The sequence below is a fragment of the Myotis nattereri genome (genome assembly GCF_964212035.1).
Source record: "Myotis nattereri genome assembly, chromosome: 6".
Lineage (NCBI taxonomy): Eukaryota > Metazoa > Chordata > Mammalia > Chiroptera > Vespertilionidae > Myotis > Myotis nattereri.
This window is the reverse complement of record NC_138081.1, coordinates 21,560,888-21,580,144: the sequence shown is the minus strand read 5'-3', so window position 1 is coordinate 21,580,144 and position 19,257 is coordinate 21,560,888. Positions and strand designations below refer to the sequence as shown.

General features: G+C 38.7%; 1 protein-coding gene across 1 annotated transcript in view; it reads right to left on the bottom strand.

Moving 5' to 3' along the window:
* Nucleotides 1-339: 339 nt before the first annotated feature.
* The window catches only part of TFAP2D (transcription factor AP-2 delta), a gene marked incomplete at its 5' end in the record, with an annotated part of 51,916 nt that continues 32,998 nt past the window's right edge, over nucleotides 340-19,257 (bottom strand). Inside the window, one exon of the mRNA XM_081093593.1 lies at nucleotides 340-1,676. Within this exon, the coding sequence (XP_080949719.1) occupies nucleotides 1,457-1,676 (220 nt within the window). The 3' untranslated portion in view covers nucleotides 340-1,456. The remainder of the gene's footprint in view (nucleotides 1,677-19,257) is intronic.

The window sequence follows — 19,257 nt, the reverse complement described above, 5'->3', positions numbered from 1 at the left end:
ATAATATCTTCATGCTACACGTGGTGTCAGGTGTGTCCACACATTATTAAACTATTTTTTTCATAGATGATGACCGATATATTGATTTGCTTAGAAGTTGGAAAATGTTAACAGTAGAAAGTTTAGAACAATGTGGTACCGGTCAGGTTTCTTGACACTTTCAGGTTTAAATGGTCCTAACTATCATTCAGTTAGTTTCTGGCCTTTGCAGCCCGGAACCTCTTGTCTTCAGTGTCTTGACTAAAGGACAATGAACTGTAGGAACAAGCTATAAACAAAGGAAGCATCTTAAAAGCAAAAGTCACCTCCGATCATTCTGTTTTTGTTTTTATTGAACACAGACCTGAACGCTTCTGTGCTTCTAAATGGTTAGGACACGGCTATCGAGCAGGTAGAAGAAGCACAAAGGTAGAAGAAGGAGGGGATCTCACTCTAATCATACAATCATTGGCCACCAGCACATCAAGGGACCTCCAGGGGCCTCCTGGGGTCCTCTCCTGTCTCTGAGGGGCAGGGCTTCCTGGAGAGATCGCTGCTCCTATCCCAAAGCTTTTCTAGGCATCACAATCCTACTGCTTTCCATCGGGAGCCCAAGAATGGCAAAACTACTGTATCCATCCTGCCCTGACCCGTTAAGTGCAGTCTGTTTCCTTGAACTGCTGGGTTGGGCGTGTGAGGAGAATGGATAGAGGCGTTCACACTTGTTCTTTCTTCAATATTATGCTGACTCTCTTCTTAGCTCTTGGGCAAACATAAAGAAGGACCTAGGGTGAGGTGGGAATAGGCATACGTAAGGGGGACAGCGTTTTCTGGAATTTTTAAATACCACCAAGGCACTGGTAGTTAAGTGGGCTGGAGGGGGGGTGGGGGGGCGGTGACCAAAATTTTAGAATTTCTGTCAATTCACAGGACAAAGATTCGTGACTGCCCTTTTCAGTTCCCAAAGTATTTATTGAGGGATTCGTTGCCAGATCGGTCTACTTATTGGAAAGAGGCACTCTTGTTACAGGGAGTTACGTCAAGACTGGAGCTGTCAGCACTGGTGGTGGAGTCCAGTTGGGTCACGCTTTCTGATCCCTTCCTACAGAGCAGGGTAAGAAAGTGCATCAGTCAGGTGGGAAACGCATGTGCTGCCTCTCCAAAGTCCAGGAGTGCTTAACACTGTGATGTCTATCATTCAGGACAATAAATTACGTGCACGAAAGGAATTTATCATAACAGGAAATTTTAAAAGTGACAATTTCATCACACGGTTACACTGCTGTTTTCCTTTTTTTCACTTTTTTTTGTGGTTTTGTCCTTTTTTGTTTCATTTTTTCATTTCCATTTTTGTTTTTTATGGAGGTTCAGGGGAGAGTCAAGATTTGATCCACTGAAGTGTAATCACCCTCCATGATATATATGTTAGAAAAAATATCAGCAGCAAGACTCTCTGGAAGTAGGTTGTTTGATGTAGCTAGTCTGTCTTTTCTGTTTTGCCCTCTTTCACGGCGGCCTCTGAAGTTTTCCGCAGGGGGGTTTTCTCCGAGTTGGCATGTCCTTGGCCAGAATCCGCCGCTCCGCCATTTTTGTGGGTCGTGTGTTTTTCCAAGTAGTTCAGCATTTCACTGAGGACTGTTTGGAAAGTGCTTAGGGCTGCACATATTGCTGGAGTCCCAAAGCCATGAGTGATCAAACTGGAAACGAGAGGTGGTAGGAGAAAGATGAGCAACATACAGTATGAAATAGGACAATAAATCCCCCATTTGATCCAGAACATTCAATTCAATAGGCATTTTTTTATATTCCTAAGTGGTGCCAAGCATTGTGGAAGATAGAACACAAGTCAGTGTATTCCTTTTTGACCATAAGAAATTTGGAATGTATTTGGAAGAAGGTTTGTCATTAATAGAGTTGACATGCATGAATTATTAGCAAGTCTGAATATTTAACACATGACTGACTCTCTGTCTCATCAGGAAAGTCAGAAAATACAACTTTCTGTGTGTGGGAATCATCTCATTTTAAAGAATGATATCCATGCTTGATTGGGCATAGATCATATAAGAAGAAATCAAAATTGGTTGAGTATGCCTGATGGCTGTTTCTCTGACTTCATTCTTTTCTTCTTCATAGTAATAGGGTTTTATCTGGGCAGGTGGCCATCCAGCTGGGGACTATATTTCCAAGCTTCCCTTGCAGCTAGATTTGAACAAGGGACTAACCCTCCCACAATAAAATATGAGGGGCTGTCTGAGACTCCCACCTGCTTGAAAGGAAATTGAGTGCCCTTTGTGTCCTCTCAAAATAGTTATGCAGCTATGCAGCTGAGGATAGTCACCTTGGCGATGGAGATGGAGCAGCATAGAAGGGACCCCCTCACCTCTAGTCTCTTTAGCGAGAGGAAAATAAAATTCCACCTTATGTACACCACTCTGCATTTGGGTTTGAGCAGCTAACTAATGAACTAATAATCATAACTAATAAGCAAATGCAGGGTGCCATTGCAACCTCAGTATAGGTAGCCCTTCCTACCATGACAGATATTTCTAGTTGAACAAGTAAGTGCGTATTCACTCTTCTTGTGAATAAAAGCCATCCAGATTGTCCACTTGGTCAACTGTCTCTGAAGTAACACTGCCAGGTTGCTCTCCATTATTCATACTTGAAATAATATTGAAAAATATGCTTGACATATATTATGCATGTTATAATATGTATACAACATGATATATATATATATATACCTATATCTATCTATCTATCTATTATTAAAAAACCAAACTATCAACTGCTTACAAGCCCTAGGTTGTTAAAACTTTAGAAGTTTTTAACTATCCTTCATAACATGTTAGCTAGTTACCTCTCTTAGGGTATGTAATCTTTAAGAACAAAAATAGTGAAATTTTTTTTTTATTATTTCCCTTTGTTGTTTTTTTTTAAAATATATTTTATTGATTTACAGAGAGGAAGGGAGAGAGATAGAGAGCTAGAAACATTGATGAGAGAGAAACATCGATCAGCTGCCTCCTGCACATCTCCCACTGGGGATATGCCCGCAACCCAGGCACACGCCCCTGACCGGAATCGAACCTGGGACCCTCCAGTCCGCAGGCCGGCGCTCTATCCACTGAGCCAAACCGGTTTCGGCAAAAAATAGTGAAATTTTAAAACAATGAAAATGAGGGACTTAGGGTCTAATGCAGCCTACCCATATCACCCCAGCGGTGATGATAATAATAAGATAACATGGAATTGTGTTTATATTAATCCATTTAAAGGACTCAGAATAGTGGCTTTGGGGCTTTAATGGTGAGGGTAAAATTTTCTGTCTGTCTCTCATTACACTGCACAGGTTGCTAGCATCCTTCATCTGAATATCTTGCAAAGATTGCCTTATGTCTAGGACATAATTAACACACTCAATAAAGGAAAACAACTTCGGTCTCCAATTAATAAGAAACAAGAATGGTCAGTGCTTGGCCAACTATGTGCACCAAATTTGTAATATAAGACATCATCATAGTTCGAGCATATGCATATCTTTGCTGCAGTATCTTGCGCGACTGAGTAGGAAAACTGACTTTCGCTCCATTTCTACAATGAGAAGAATCCATACGCTTTAGGATCTATCAGGGAGTCTGGACAACAAATGGAATTGATGGGAGCGGTGGAGGAATTAAGCATGGTTGCACCCACACAAAGAACTGAGGGAAGCCACCCATCGATATCTAGATGCTTGGACCTGGGTACAAACTATCTCTTTTCTTGTGTTTTTCTCATGCTTCAGGGATCCTTACATCATTAGATGAGATTTATTTTCATCTCTACTGCCATGTCCTCTTTGGTTATGACTGCCTTCTTCATCTATAACTGAATATGCAGAATTAATTTTGCTAGGTTAAACATTAAAGTTAATAGCCAATATTTGAGTTCTGACCATATGGAAAGCCCTATTCTGGGTACTCTATCCTGTATCATCTCACATAATCCTGGCATCAACACTAAGTAGGTATTTTCTCTGTTTTATAGATGAAGAAACTAATGCCAGAGAAGTAATAATTTGCCTGAGAAATCTAATATTCTCTATTGCCTCTACTTATGTTATTCTCGGGCTAAGGGTGGGTTTTAGTCTTTTTCTTTGCCAAATCACATTATGTTGGCAGTTTCGGCTTAGTTTCTCTAATTTTGTTCTGTGGGCAGACTTGTAGGCCCAGAAGATGTTACTTCTTTGTGTTCAATTTCCTGTCTAAGACCAGGGTTTTTAAAAATCAAGTACAAAATGGGTAGGTGTATATAAATGCTTTAATTCTCCATGTCCAGAAGAGTTGTCACCATAATGAAAGATTCTTAGGCTGGTATCCTTCTTGGCTGAGGGCCTTTCTTGCTTCTGAAATATGTACCTGCTCATTAGCAGGTTGCATTGTCATCTCTGCCCTGCACTGAGAACCAGGTGTCCCAAGCCTTCACAGTGGCTCTGACCTTAGGCAATTTGTGATTTGGGGGAAGTGACTTAGCCTTGTAAGATGACAATGGTCTAACTAGAACATCTGCATGGTTCTTTCCAACTCTAAGCTTCAATTCATTATTATCCACGCTTATGGTGCTCTTCTTAAAATGCAGGCATGAACAGAAGGTTATGGAAGTTGAAAGGACACCGAGCTCAACAGAGAAGTCATAAATTGATTGCGGAACATTCAACATAAGAAAAGTAATTACTTGAACTGTTATCTTTCCACATGAAAAACATTATGCAAATTTTGTTGGTTTCCTTAATTTAACAATACCTTCACATTGAAAAGCATGCATCTGCCTGCCCCCTCCCTAGGTGATACTAAATGTAAAGCATAACCTCTGTTCTAATAGCTTTCAGTGAGGTTTATGAAGCCAAGTAATTAATCTAACATTGTTTTAGAATAGCACAGAAAAATGTGAAATCACAGGATGATCAAAAACAACAACAACAACAAACTTCTGGGAATATCATGACAGTCTCTTGGCCCCAACCACTCCAGAAAAACAAGTGTATATCTCACTCTTAGTGACATACAAAAAGGAGGAAAGTAATAATGTAGAACATATAGAAAAATAGAAGAAAAACAGAACTGGTAATGCTGACTTTCAGTCCTAGAAGGAAAATAAACTAAGGTCATCTGTAATGTAATACACTATAGTCCAATCTTAAAAGGCTTTGATACTGGAGATTGCTTTTTTTCTTTCAAAAATATTGGTTTTTAACCACAGACTTAATATTTGGTTATACTTGGCATTTGCATGCATTTTCATAAGATAAACATCAGAGAACATTTCCTAAGTAGATAGCAAGTATTACCTGGGTAAATAGTTGCCATGATGGTTTGAAGTAGGTAGTCAAAATCTAGAAGTCCTAAATTCAAATTCATCTAAAAGTTGACCCTCATGAGACAAGTGAAAGAGACAGCTAGCAATGTATCATCTTCATGTCACATTTAAAAAATTTTTGCTGAAGAATGGCAAAGGATACAAATGTTATATAGATTTCTTAACACATTTGCATTTCCTAGGTCTCCTTCCTTTATCCTTTTGATCATGTGTTCTATTACTTTATTTTAAAAAGGCTAATCTTGGCTGGTGTGGCTCAGGTGGTTGGAGCGCCACCCTGAACACCAAAAGGTTGTCGGTTCGATTCCCAGGCAGGGCACCTGCCTCGGTTGCAGGTTTAGTCCCTAGCCGCCCAGTCGGGGTGGGGATGAGAGGCAATTATGGATGTTTCTGTCTCATATCTCCTCTCTCCCTCTCTCTCAAAAAAAAAAAAAAAAAGGAATAAAAACATTAAAAAAAAATAAAAATAAAAAGGCTAATCTCAGGCATATGTCCTCTCCATCCCCAAACCTATGATGGTCATTCTTAGTTGTGTATCTTTGTTTGCCCTCTTTCTTCTTTTAAGCCAATCAAAGTCTACTCGCCCTTCAAAGCTCTTTGGATGTTACTGAAAATAGGGAATTAGTTTCCTGATCCCTCGATTAAGATATTGAAAAAGAGGTGCTCCTGCCACAGTGATGAGAAGACTTTAATAGAATCCTGAGGAGAAAGGAGTTACATTCCATCCAAAAATGTGAAGTAGAGCAGAGAGAAGACAATGGGAAGAAAATAGACCCATGAGAGTAAGATCTCAGTCATCAAAGTGAGGAAGAAGAATGGGTGGCCTTACAGCAAAAGTGATCATCAAAGTCTACACAATTTAAATGTAAGTGGCAAAAAGGATGCGATGTGTCTCTGAAAATGTGTGGTTTGGGCTCCTACTATAAACTTGTTACCATAATTATAGTCTAATCTTAAAAAATAAAGAGTGCTAAAACAAAGGAAAAAACCCCACAAATCAAAAGCAAAAATAATAAAACAAACAAGGCTGAGGTGGGGCACTGCTGTCATTAGCCTATACTACTCTGCTGCTTGCATTTGGGTAAGAGTCACCTCCAGGGGGCAGCAGCCTTGGGAGAAGGAGTGGGGACTTCAATGTATGGAATCATTGCGTTAACAAAGGCTAACATTTCCTTGGTTCCATTTGGTAGTCTCTGATGCAGGCAGACCTTAAAGTTCAAGAATGAGGAAGGCAAATAATGCAGGGATAGGCCTGGCTTGGGGAAGATAGTGCTATGTTTGCATATAAAAGACTAAATGGTAATTAAGATGCTTTGCTCTTTTTAAAATTTTATTGGTTTTTTACAGAGAGGAAGGGGGAGGGATAGAGAGTTAGAAACATCGATGAGAAACATCTGTCAGCTGCCTCCTGCACACCCCCTACTGGGGCTGTGCCCACAACCAAGGTACATGCCCTTAACTGGAATCGAACCTGGGACCCTTCAGTCCGCAGGCTGATGCTCTATCCACTGAGCCAAACTGGTCAGGGCGCTTTGCTCTTTTCAAACTGTCAATAGAGTTGAGACTTTAAGTATAGGAAACTCCTATTTCAGGATAAAGAAAACACAGGACTGTTTCTGAGACACTAGCATGTTAGGTAATCTTTGAAAAATTATGGGAGATGAGAAAGGATGTAGTGAGATGGAACAGAGAAACATGCCTTTATAATCAAAGTGGGGGGAAAGAGACAGATTTGAGAAACTACGTATTTAAATTACATTTAATTAGTCCCTTAACAAATTTCTTATAATGGGATATTTTTAAAACAAGTTTATTGAGTTTGAATTTACATAGGGTAACAGTTAGTCTTTTTAGGTATATAGTTTGCTGAATTTTGACAATCTCATAGGGTCATATAATCACCACCATTATCTAAAAGTGTGGTCGTGCTCCTTTTCAGTGCATTCACTCTCCTCGCCCCCAGCTACTGAGAATCAGTGCTCCAATTTCTATGCCCAGAGTTTTTGCTTTTTCCTCTAAATACCATCTAAACTGAATCATAAAGTCTATAGACTTCTTGTGACTGCCTCATTTCACTTAACATAATAAATCTGAGATTCATCCACTTTGTTGTGTTTATCAATAGATTCCTTTTATTGCTGTAAGTGTTCCAGTGAAGGGGTTTATCACACTTTGTTCATGTAATGGATTATTACAAACCTGAAATGTTAACATAGAGGTGATCACTGAAGTGCTGTCTGGGTTTCTGAACCCAATAAAGTAGCTACTATTTCCCTCTATAAAAGTCTTATAGAGCAGTAGCAATGCAATTTACTGTAGGATTTTAGCAATGCATCTGTCAAATTCTCCCAAAATACCATGTGATAAGTAGGGGCGGGTGGAGGGGTGGCAGGGGAAGTGAGCTAGATGACAGCAGAGTGAGGAAGAGTCACAGCTGGTTGGACAATGAAACCCAAAGTGTGGACTTAAGGGCAGTTGTCAACCTTGAAGGACATCTCTGGTGGAGCTCCACAGGCTCTCTCATTAATTCCACGCTGCTCGACATGTCAATTGACAATGTGGTTGAAGGCGTCATGGATTTGTAACTTAATGGCTGGAATTAAAATGGAGAGGAAAATTCCTGCGTTGGATAGCAAAAACCAACGTGCAGAAATACCTTAATGTGGTAAAAAGCTTAGTTGGTGGCCAAAATCAATGATGTGAAATTTAGGGGAGATTAAGGAAAACATATCCACTTGCAGTACACTGAGAGATCTGACTCAAGAGTAATTGTTAGGAAAATGTCTCACCAAATCAGTAAGTCTAAACTAAAAAAAGCAAGGGTCAAAATTTGAGGTTTGAATCATAGCTTGTCAGGCTCAGTAGCTATATTTATCTTGAACTATTCTTTCTGTCTCTAACTAGATTCCAGCCCATTGATTTCATTTTCCTATTACTAATTTCACACTGAGGAGCAGGAAGTTTCTGACAACTGATTGTGAGCAATATAATCACCTGCTGAGAAAAAGCTAGACTGACAGTTTATAGCACCTGATGTTAGAGAAAATGTAACTTATACTTAACAGTCATCTTCTTAATTTTATTCATGGTTTTAAAAACTCCTATTTTGCTAGATCTCCCAATTAACATTCTCTAGAGCATCTTTCTGCAACATAAACCATCTCTTCAAATTGGCTGAGTTCAGGAAAGGAGTAACTGTTTGCTGGATCTGTTACCACTGTAATTAGCTAGTTGTTAATATTTATAATAGGAAGAAGGCACACCTGCGGACTTACAGCTTTTGCCTTTTTATAAGGTGACTTCCTAACCTCTTCTTGACCAATGACTTGACCTGAATAAGTTCTGATGCATACTTTAACTTTTTAAAGGAGAATATATTGCAACAGTTCAAACTTTATTCTCTATCAGTGGCATTACAAACAAAGAAACTGAGCCAACTGGTGTTGCTCAGTGGTTGAGCCATGAACCAGTCTACCTATGAACCAGGAGGTCATGGTTTAATTCCCAGTCAGGGCACAAGCTGGGTTGCAGGCTCAATCCCCAGTAGAGGGCGTGCAGGAAGCAGTTGATCAATGATTCTCATCATCGATGTTTCTATCCCCTCTCCCTTCTTCTTTGAAGTCAATGAAAAAAATACTTTTTTAAAATGAAGAAATTGTGAGTCAGAAATAAAAAAGGTAATGGAGGATGAAAGAGAAGAGATTTCTAATGGAAAGGAAATAAATTACAATCATTTTTCTTTTACCTTCTGCAGTTTTGCTAATCCAATGTTAGTGACAACCAATCTATATAACTCAGTGTTTATACACATAAACTACAGTCATGTGCCACATACCAATGTTTTGGTCAGTGACTGACAGCATATACGATGGTGCTACACCATCTAGGGTGTGTAAGTATACTCTATAATGTTTGCACAGAGAGGAAATAGCCAGGGATGTATTTCTCAGAGACACATCAATGTTTCTCTCTCCCTCTCCTGCCCTCTATCCCTTTTACTCTCTCTAGAAATGAATGGAAAAAATATCCTCAGGTGAGCATTAACAAAGAAACAAACAAGCAAAAGAAATTACCCCCATAATTAACGTGCCACATGACTGTACTTGACATTAATGATGATGACTATCAAGAAACTTCCATAGAATAGAAATGTCAAAAACTTCTCTTTACACATTGTGATCCTTGATTAAGGGCATTTTTTTTTCTCTTGGGGCCAAGGTCTTATGTGTTTATCTTTAAAATCTCCAAAACTTCAGTGTTAACTTGAAATGGAAGTTAATATAAGATTGTGAATGGACAATCTACCAGAGGGACAAGAGCTATTTTACTTTCCTTAATCTGAGTAAATATGGTTTACATTTCCCTAGCTTTGTTGTATCCTAGACAAAACTGTTTCCATATTGCTCGAATTGTCCTTCAGAAGTGCTTTATCATTACTTTAATTGATCTGTCTAAACTAATTTAAATTAAACCACTAAAGCAATTTTCTAAAACGTAGCCTAAAGCAAACTCTTGTGGAATCTTCCCCTGGATTCTTCCTCTATTGGCAAGAGATGGGCCCGGACTCCAGCACATTCTTTCCACCTACTAAGCGAACACTGATTTAATATGTACTGAAAAGAAAACAGAAGCCTCATTAGTATTTGCCACTGAAGACTGGGTCACTCAGCTGTGTCTGCCAACCATGGATGGATTTTTCTAGCTTTCTTTCGATATACCAAAAGCTGGAAGTAATAGATACTATTATGCTACAAACTAGAAGACTGAAAGTCAAGAGAAAATAGCCAACTGCCATTTTCTCATTTCATTTTGTCAAATTTCAGTTTTCTCCCTGGACAATGTTTGACAAGCCCACTTCTCTTCCTCCATTTCTTTTGGTACGTGTAAAGGTTGAAATAGTTTGGGCTATTATTGCTACTATTTTGTTATGTTGCATTATTCCAATGGATGTTTGCTAATGTGTATCTTTGATTTTCTGAATTGCATGCGGATGCCACTGACATCAACTTCAGTTCTACTTTTTGGCCTCCAGGAGGCATTCAGGTAGCAAGATTTAAAGGGAAGACAAATCTCCTTTACCTTCCTTCCTGGGTTATTCAGCTACTGCAGGCTGAGTTCCAAATACAGCCCCAGGCTCAGTCTGTTCTCCCTACTCTAGTTTTTGGTGGCGGCCAGAAAAGCGCCTTCTTGCTCTCATGAGAACAGCTGTGAGAGCAGGGGGCTGGGAAACAGACCCTGGAGAACACCAGCAAAGGATTGTGGGCCTTCTCAGAAAAACCTTCCTTCTGTTCATCTCTCTGAAGCAGCACAACCCTGAATATAGGCCAAAGAGAGAGAGATCGCACCCGGAGGAAAGTAGCTGGGTCCTGTTCTTCCAGAATTTGATGGCATCTATCCTAACAGGTTGAAGAAATCGAGGAAATGGAAACTGTCTGATTGTACTTATTTTCCACGTAGATTATATTATCCCATGGCCCCAAGTAATTTAAAATTGAGTTTAATCAAGGTGCATATTTATGATACATTTTGCTTTGGTGGCTACACATCATTGAAATGTACTCATTAGCAAGGCCTTCACAGCACTTAGAGTGGTCTGTGGCTCCTTCAGCTGCTGTGGTTCTCAAACCTAGAATCACCCAAGGAACTTTTTGTTTTGTTTTAAATACTAATGTGTGGGTCCCACCCCAGAGATCCTGATTTCATTGGTTTGAGAGGGGTCCAAAACATCAGTATTTTTAAAACAGTTTAAATGCAGCTAGGGAGTTGGATGTGTTTTCTTAGGGCCAAGAAATAATACCTAACTACCATGACTGCTATCCTTTCTGGGAAAGTGAAAATGATGAATTTCTTCAGCATTTCCCCCAAGAACTTCGGCAGAACCTGAATTCTATGGAATGTCAATAAGTATTTTGAGAAAACACACACACACACACACACACACACACACACACACAAATAGTTTCTGTGATCAAGTTTTGAAAACAAGGGACTAAGTTTTCCTTTCATTCAAAAACGGGTTCCATTCAAAAGGTTCTGGGAGCCTTTGACATGCTAATGTGCACTGGCGCACTTCAAGAGAGGTGTAATAGTCAGTCAGGGTTTCTTGATCCGAGAAACACTTGATCATGAGACAATTTCAAGGTGCATCTCATGGACTAATGCTCTATGAAACTCAGTTTGGAGAAATGTGTTTGTGACTGCCCCGAACCTCTGCCAGATTGGGAGACATGCTGCCTCCTCACCCCCCTAAGGCCACATTCCTCCTGCTCTTCTCAGCCACTTATTCTGAGGTCCCAAAGGGGAATGGGTCCTTGGGATTCCATTTCATTTCAGTCCCGATCAATGGTCATCTGGGCAGTCCAGCTCAATGCTAAGGGTACAATCATTGCACACCCATTAGGAGAGAACAAAATCCAACACGGACAAGTCAACTTTTTTAAGATAAACACTTTTTCTTCTTTACTTTTATCCTATTTTTTTTAACATATGGGAATAGAGCTTTTGTGGATAAGTGAACCATTTCCTTATATTTCTCCCTACTAGACCATTAATATTTTCTATAGTATAAAGGAATGAAGGCACTAATCTTAGGACTGTTGTGCTTTTTTAGCTAAACCCTATTCAATTGTTGACTTAAAAATAAATGAGTGGCTAAAGCATAAAGAGAAGAAATGAGATCGTATGGAAATATAGCATAAATAATGATTTAAAACAGAGCAGTCAACCAACAATGGAGTAAAACATCATTGGTCTAGAACAATGGTTCTCAATCTGTGGGTCGTGACCCCTTTGGGGGTCGAACGACCCTTTCACAGGGGTCGCCTAAGACCATCGGAAAACACATATATAATTACATATTGTTTTTGTGATTAATCACTATGTTTTAATTATGTTCAATTTGTAACAATGAAAATACATCCTGCATATCAGATATTTACATTAAGATTCATAACAGTAGCAAAATTACAGTTATGAAGTAGCAACGAAAATAATTTTATGGTTGGGGGTCACCACAACATGAGGAACTGTATTAAAGGGTCGCGGCATTAGGAAGGTTGAGAACCACTGGTCTAGAAGGAGCTTTAGAGATCATCCAGCTAAACTGCATTGATTTACAGATGGACACCCAGAGGCTGGACTGGTGAAGTGCCTGCCCTCGATCCACACGTCCAGCTGGTAACCGAGACCAGACTGAGCTAGGCCTCCTGACATCCCCCTGAGTGTTTCCCATGATCCCCTGCTGTCTCCCTATGTCTGTTCCCCAGTCCATAGCTCAAAAAACCAGAAATTATTTAAATAAAAATTCACTGAATTTCTTCCCCAGTGTATGCATTCCCACAAATCAGTTATTCACACGTAACTATTGTGGGCCATTTTTGCCAATTATTATTAGAAACAATTGCCTCTGGTTTCTGTTATTTTAATTACTAACCTCCTCCCTGCTGAACCTAAAAATCCATGAAAATGTCATCAAATGACCCGCTTTTACATATGTACCTCTTGTAGCATTTAAAACAAATGCCACACAACTTGTGAAGTACAATAAATATTGGCAACTGATTGAATTCTTTAATTTTCCACTTAGTATTCAATTAATGTAAGTGATTTAATGTTGATTCATATGAGAAGAGCATCGTGATTCCATTTTTCTGCTGAGGAAGTGAAAACTGTTTTAGTCTAGTCAGCATTGCTGTTAGTGCAAGGTTTACTTCAAGGGAGTCTCCTTCCTTTTGTGTAAATACAGATTACCCTTGCCCACTTAACTGGTGAATAAGACCTGGTGAGTATATTTTTCTTTGCACCTGGGAATGGCACTCACTTGTGAAGTTTACCTTTTAAAGTTTAATTTCAACCTTATGTAAAGGAGCTTAAGTTTGGGAAGGATTTTTTTTTTTCCTTCACAATTCAGGCTCACTATTTCCAATATTCTTTTTTTTAAAAATATATTTTATTGATTTTTTACAGAGAGGAAGGGAGAGAGATAGAGAGTTAGAAACATCGATGAGAGAGAAACATCGATCAGCTGCCTCCTGCACATCTCCTACTGGGGATATGCCCGCAACCCAGGCACATGCCCTTGACCGGAATCGAACCTGGGACCTTTCAGTCCGCAGGCCGACGCTCTATCCACTGAGCCAAACCGGTTTCGGCTATTTCCAATATTCTTAAATAAAATGGGCTTAGATGTCCCCTTGGACTAGGCAGAACATCCTAAAGGAAGCTTACTATTTTGATTTCTTAAATGCTAAGCTTAGTTGTGTAATTTATTTCATTATGCTTTCTTTTGGGATTAGAGACTGAATTTAAATTTCTTCATTTCTCTTCTGGCCCTAAAAATACTTGTGCAAGATTAAGAAATTCACCCACTGTACCCTGAGCAGTTCGGCTCAGTGGATAGAGCGGTGGCCTGTGGACTGAAGGGTCCCAGGTTTGATTCCGGTCAAGGGCATGTACCTTGGTTGTGGGCACATCCCCAGTGGGGGGTGTGCAGGAGGCGGCTAATTGATGTTTCTCTCACATTGACATTTCTAACTCTCTATCCCTCTCCCTCTCCCTTCCTCTCTGTAAAAAAATCAATAAAATATGTAAATAAATAAAAAGAAATTCACCCACTGCAGATTACCTCCCCTGCCACTTTCCCATGCCAAGGGAGGGGGCCTATTCACACTGTAGGCTCCTCGGAGAGGACCAAACATGCTCACGCTTAAGTAAAGAGAAACATCCTCTCTTCAGCATGTGGCCAACCACATAGCACTCAGAAGATGCTGGTTGAGTTGACCGGGATGCATGACATATGTGGATGAGTAGCCCAGGAACAAAAAACTCAGAGAGGCATGAGAGCTGTCTTTAGCGGCTGGGAGGGGAACAGGATGGAACTGAGTCAGCAAGACCCCCAAGGAGGGGGGCTTTAGGGAGACAGATGTTGCCTCATTGGGGAAAAAAAAGGCATTTCTAATAGAGCTGTCAGAGATAGGAAGATGCTTACTCGAGCAAAGAACAGTCTATCATTGCAAGTTTTCAAGCCTGGAACGGGTGACAACTTGACAGGGATGCTGAACAGAAGATCCAAATATTGAAGAAGAGTGGGGAATATAAGGGAGCTTTCAACAGTGAGAATCAATGGAAAAATTTAATCACCAGCAGGCACACAGGTATCTGGGAATGCTGTACATTTCTTATTTTCAAAGCATTATGGGAGTAGCAGGAGCATCTAATTCTAAGGTGTGGTGTCAGCACACTTTCTGACTCAAATAGGAGAATTACTAGTAAGCACGTTGATCATTCCACTTCTTCAGCCCATGGCCCTGGGGAATGAATCAGTGGCAGATTCATCTAAGACCTAACATAGCTAGCATCATTATCTTCATTTATTAACGTATATTTGCTGGGCACATACTGTGTGCTAAGTACTGTGGATGTAAAGATGAAAGCCTGCGCCCTGCTTAATTCTCTATTATAAAATCTCTCTCATATAAGTCTTTGAATATAATTGTGTTCCACATTAAAAGTCCCTAAAGAATGGGACAGTCCTTTAGTTAGTTATCTTTCACCGTCTGCCATTAGCACGGTAAAATATTAGAAACAATAACATTTCAGGCTGCCAACTGAGTGCGAGAAAGAAAATTTCCTCTGTTTCTGATAGACTGTTCTTCCTAAACTGAGTGAGTGTTAACGGCAGTCTAACCTCCTTCCCTATTCATGTTGCCAGATGCTTGACTTCAGATTCAATGAGATTATGAGAACATAAGAGGTAAAAAGGGGAAAAGTTTGTAACATTTCCTGAGACCTCAGAGGAGAATTCCTAACATTTTGAAAAATTAGGGCTCTGGGTTTCTATCTTAGTAGAACCTGTTCTGTCCGTGGAACCCGATGCCACTGATCTCACAGCCGTTGCCATTCCTGGGAATTGTCTACAGGGTCTCCTGCAGATTTCATTTCATTTTCTTCCCACTTCCAGTAGGAGCTGTGGTGTCTACTGTGTTCTCTACATCAAGACACTTTTTTTTTTCACACTCACTAAATTATATATAATGAATAAATCTGCCTTCTGTTATTTTGATGGAAACAGCAGTCTTCCAGGCTGTGAAAAGCGAGGAGGGTCCCTGCACGCACGGGGTTCCAGAGCACCCTGATATGTCAACTACTCTGATCACATCCTCGCTTTACCGGGACATATTCAACCTGCCGAAAGTAAGCCACAGTTCTTAAGGAACCAAATCAAGCACGCTATCAGGTGTAATTCAAGTGGTCTGCACTGGGAAGGAGATTTTGACTAAATAAAGTAGTAGCACAGGTGATGTTACTAATTATTCTATATACCCATCCAATCATGCTCTCTTCTTTTTTTCCCAGCCAGCACTCACCAAAAACTGGAAAATAAGACTCTGCCAATGGACTGTTTTCAAAGTTAGGAATCTCTTTGATATGTTAGTGTACAGGACAGAACTTTACATAACTCTCGGCGTCACTTTAAACATGAATAAGAATTGTTTTTCCAATAGTCTAGGAATATCCCAGGACCGTGGTTCTTAATGCTGCCTCACTATCAGAATCAGCTTCAGATCTGCAAATAACAGATGCCTGAGTGCAATCCTAGACTTGTGAATCAGATCTTTAAAGGGGTACTCCAGTTCTTAAGAGTTTTAAAATGCTCCGAGAGAGAGAGAGTCCACTGTGAAGACAGGTTTAAGGGCTGTACTTGTAACGTGTGGAGTCTCTTTCAAGGTCAGGAAACACGCTGACTTTTACAGTCCTGTTAAGATAATCTATCCAGGTTACTTTTAATACATGCACAGTAAAAACAAAAACACCCACTTAAATCCAGTCTACATTAGGAGAATTCAATCTGGGTTTTCACTGGCAATGTTTAAGCCATGTTTAAACCTTTTGTTTAAAAGGATATACAAAGCAGGTCCTGCAATAACATAGTTTCAATATAGTGTTGATGAGATGTCATAGGAGCTTAACTCTTGTTTGTATCAATTAGCCTAGAGTAAAATTGGTTTCATTATCCAACATTTTGCTTAAAGTTGCAGAACCTATGGAGGATATTAAGTGAGACCTAGTGTAATTTATGACATGGAAAAGAATGCAGTCAGACACTTATCTTATATCATATGCAAAAATTAACTCAAAATGAAGCAAATACCTAAACACAAGACCTAAAACTATAACACTCTTACAGGAAAACACAGTAGGCCAAAAACTCTGTGACATTGGATTTAGCAATGATTTCCTGGATGTGGCACAGAAAGAACAGGCAATAAAAGTAAAAATAGGCAAAATGAACTACATCAAAAACATCTATGCATCTATATAAAAAGGGCACAATCAACAGAATAAAAAGGCAACCTACACAGTAGGAAATATTTACAAATCATGTATCTAATATGGGGTTAATGTCCAGAATATATAAAGAACTCGTAAAAATCAACAGCCAAAAAGCAAACTGGCAGATTAAAAAGCAGGCAAAGGACATGAATAGACATTTCTCCAAAGATGACACAGAATGGCCAACAAGCATATGAAAAAATGATTAATATCACTAATCATAAGGGAAATGTAAATCAAAACCATAATGAAATATCCCCTCCCACTTATTAGGATTAATACTACCAAAAATAAAATAAAATAGTACATAGCAAGTGATGGCCAGGATGTGGAGAAATGAAATAAAATCCTGGGCACTGTTGGTGGGAATATAAAACAGTGCAGCCACTATGGAAAACAGTAAGGCAGTTCCTGAAATAGAGTTATAATATGACATAGTGATTCTACTTCTGGGTATAGATACAAAAGAATTGAAAGCAGAACCTTGTAGAAACATTTGCACACCCATGTCCACAGCAGCGCTATTCACAATAGCCAAGAGGTAGAAGCAACCCTAGTGCCCACTGATGGATGCATGGGGGTGTAAATAAGAATATTTAAAGCTCGTTTAGGTAACATTTAGCTCAAGTTAGAAGTGAAATGTCACATATACACACAATGGAATATTATTCAGTCTTGGAAGAAAATTTAACACATGTTACAACACAGACAAACCTTGAGGACATTATGCTAAGTGAAATAAGCCAGTGACAGAAAAGCAAATACTGCATGATTCTATTTGTATGAGGCATCTAAAGTAGCCAAGTTCAGAGGGACAGAAAGTAAAATGGTCATTGCCAGGGGCTGGGGGAAGCAGGAAATGGGGAATTGGTATTTAATAGTCATGGTTTCATTGGTAAAATGAAAAAGTCCTGGAGATTCGTTGCAGAACAATGTGAATATACTTAACACCACTTAACTGCTCACTTAGAAATGGTTAAGATGGTAAATTTTATGTTATGTGTTTTTCACCACAATTTTACAAAGATATAATTTAGGAAATTTGCTACAAAATGAATTTTGGTTAAGAGACTTCTAACATCATACTGTTTCCCATTATAAAATCAAAAGATTTCATCTACATAATTAATCTGGAGTGTAATTAAAGAAAAATAAATTTAAAATCCAGCAAACATTAAAAAGAGTATAATAAGTGGAATTCATAACTTTCTGATATCAAAATACTCAACATATAAGTAACACCAAAATTTTATGGATCAGACTTTTATAAGTAGATACATTAAATGTTTTAAGGATGGTTATGTGTCTCAAATGGCTGTGATTGAGAATCTGCAGCCACAGATGATCTTGAGTTTTACACCCCAAATTTAATCTCTCTTTCCCTTTTTTTAAAACTGAGAATTGGGGAAGCAATTTACCATATCTTTTGCTCTTCTCTGAGAGATACCAGACTAACTTGTTACCATATTCTGCATGGGGGTGTAAATAAGATTATTTAAAGCCCATTTGGGTAACATTTAGCTTAAGTTAGAAGCTAAAGTTTTCTCTAAAGAGTTCTGTGGCATTAAGTTGTCAAATGACTAAACTATCAACACATTAGCAGTTTGTGCCTATACTGAGCAAACCAAATGACTTGGCTATTTATTTCACACTGTAGCTGGTATTAGATTTACACATTGATGCTGTATTTTATTTTGAGCTCACAGATGATGAAGGCTGCAGCATCTATAATTGGTTATAACCTAGTAGACATGACATAGAGATCCAGTTCTCTGTATTTGAACAGTAAGTTCCTCCTTAGAATAAATTTGTACCTTAAACATCCTAAAATCCATAATTGAATTAGTATGAAAAGTATTAAGTTTTGACTTAAACTTTTGTAAAAACTATAGATATTTTTAGTATGTACACAAATAAAAATATGGAAAATATATGTACAGATACAATAGTGGAGCAATCTGTACCTTTCAAACTTGGGTCAGTGATGGAGTAAATAATACATCATTTATTGGAATGCTTACTTTATATTCATTTTTCTCATTTTAGCTCACTACCAGGATACAATGGAGGGGTTCTTATTTCACTTACAGCTAGAGAAAGAGAGGCTTGGAAAGAGTGTAAAAGTTACCCCAAACAACCCAGATCCGATGTGTAAGGTTCTAAATTTGAAGATGTTTCTATTGACTCCAAAGTATTTTGTTCTACATGTATAGGCATTGAATTTCCTTCCAGTTTTAGAACACTCACCTTCACTAATCCAGCTGAGTCACAGGAGAAAAGTCCTGTGAACTATAACCTATATTTTCTGCATTTTTGGAAGATAAATCCTAAATTTAGTCTTCAGAGATGTGTCTATTATATCTTGAGAGCCTTGTGAACTTATGGCAAAATATTCTATTTAAATGTTTCTGATGCCACAGATAAAATTCTAATTTATTTAAGTATCTATTTTTTATCATAATGTTGTATTCTCCTCAACAGCATTATAATCACTGAGAAGTATTTAAAACTTTTAAAAATTTAATGTGTATTACTCTTTCCTTAGCATTGTATTTAAGCTAAATGATACTAATTAAAAGAGAATAA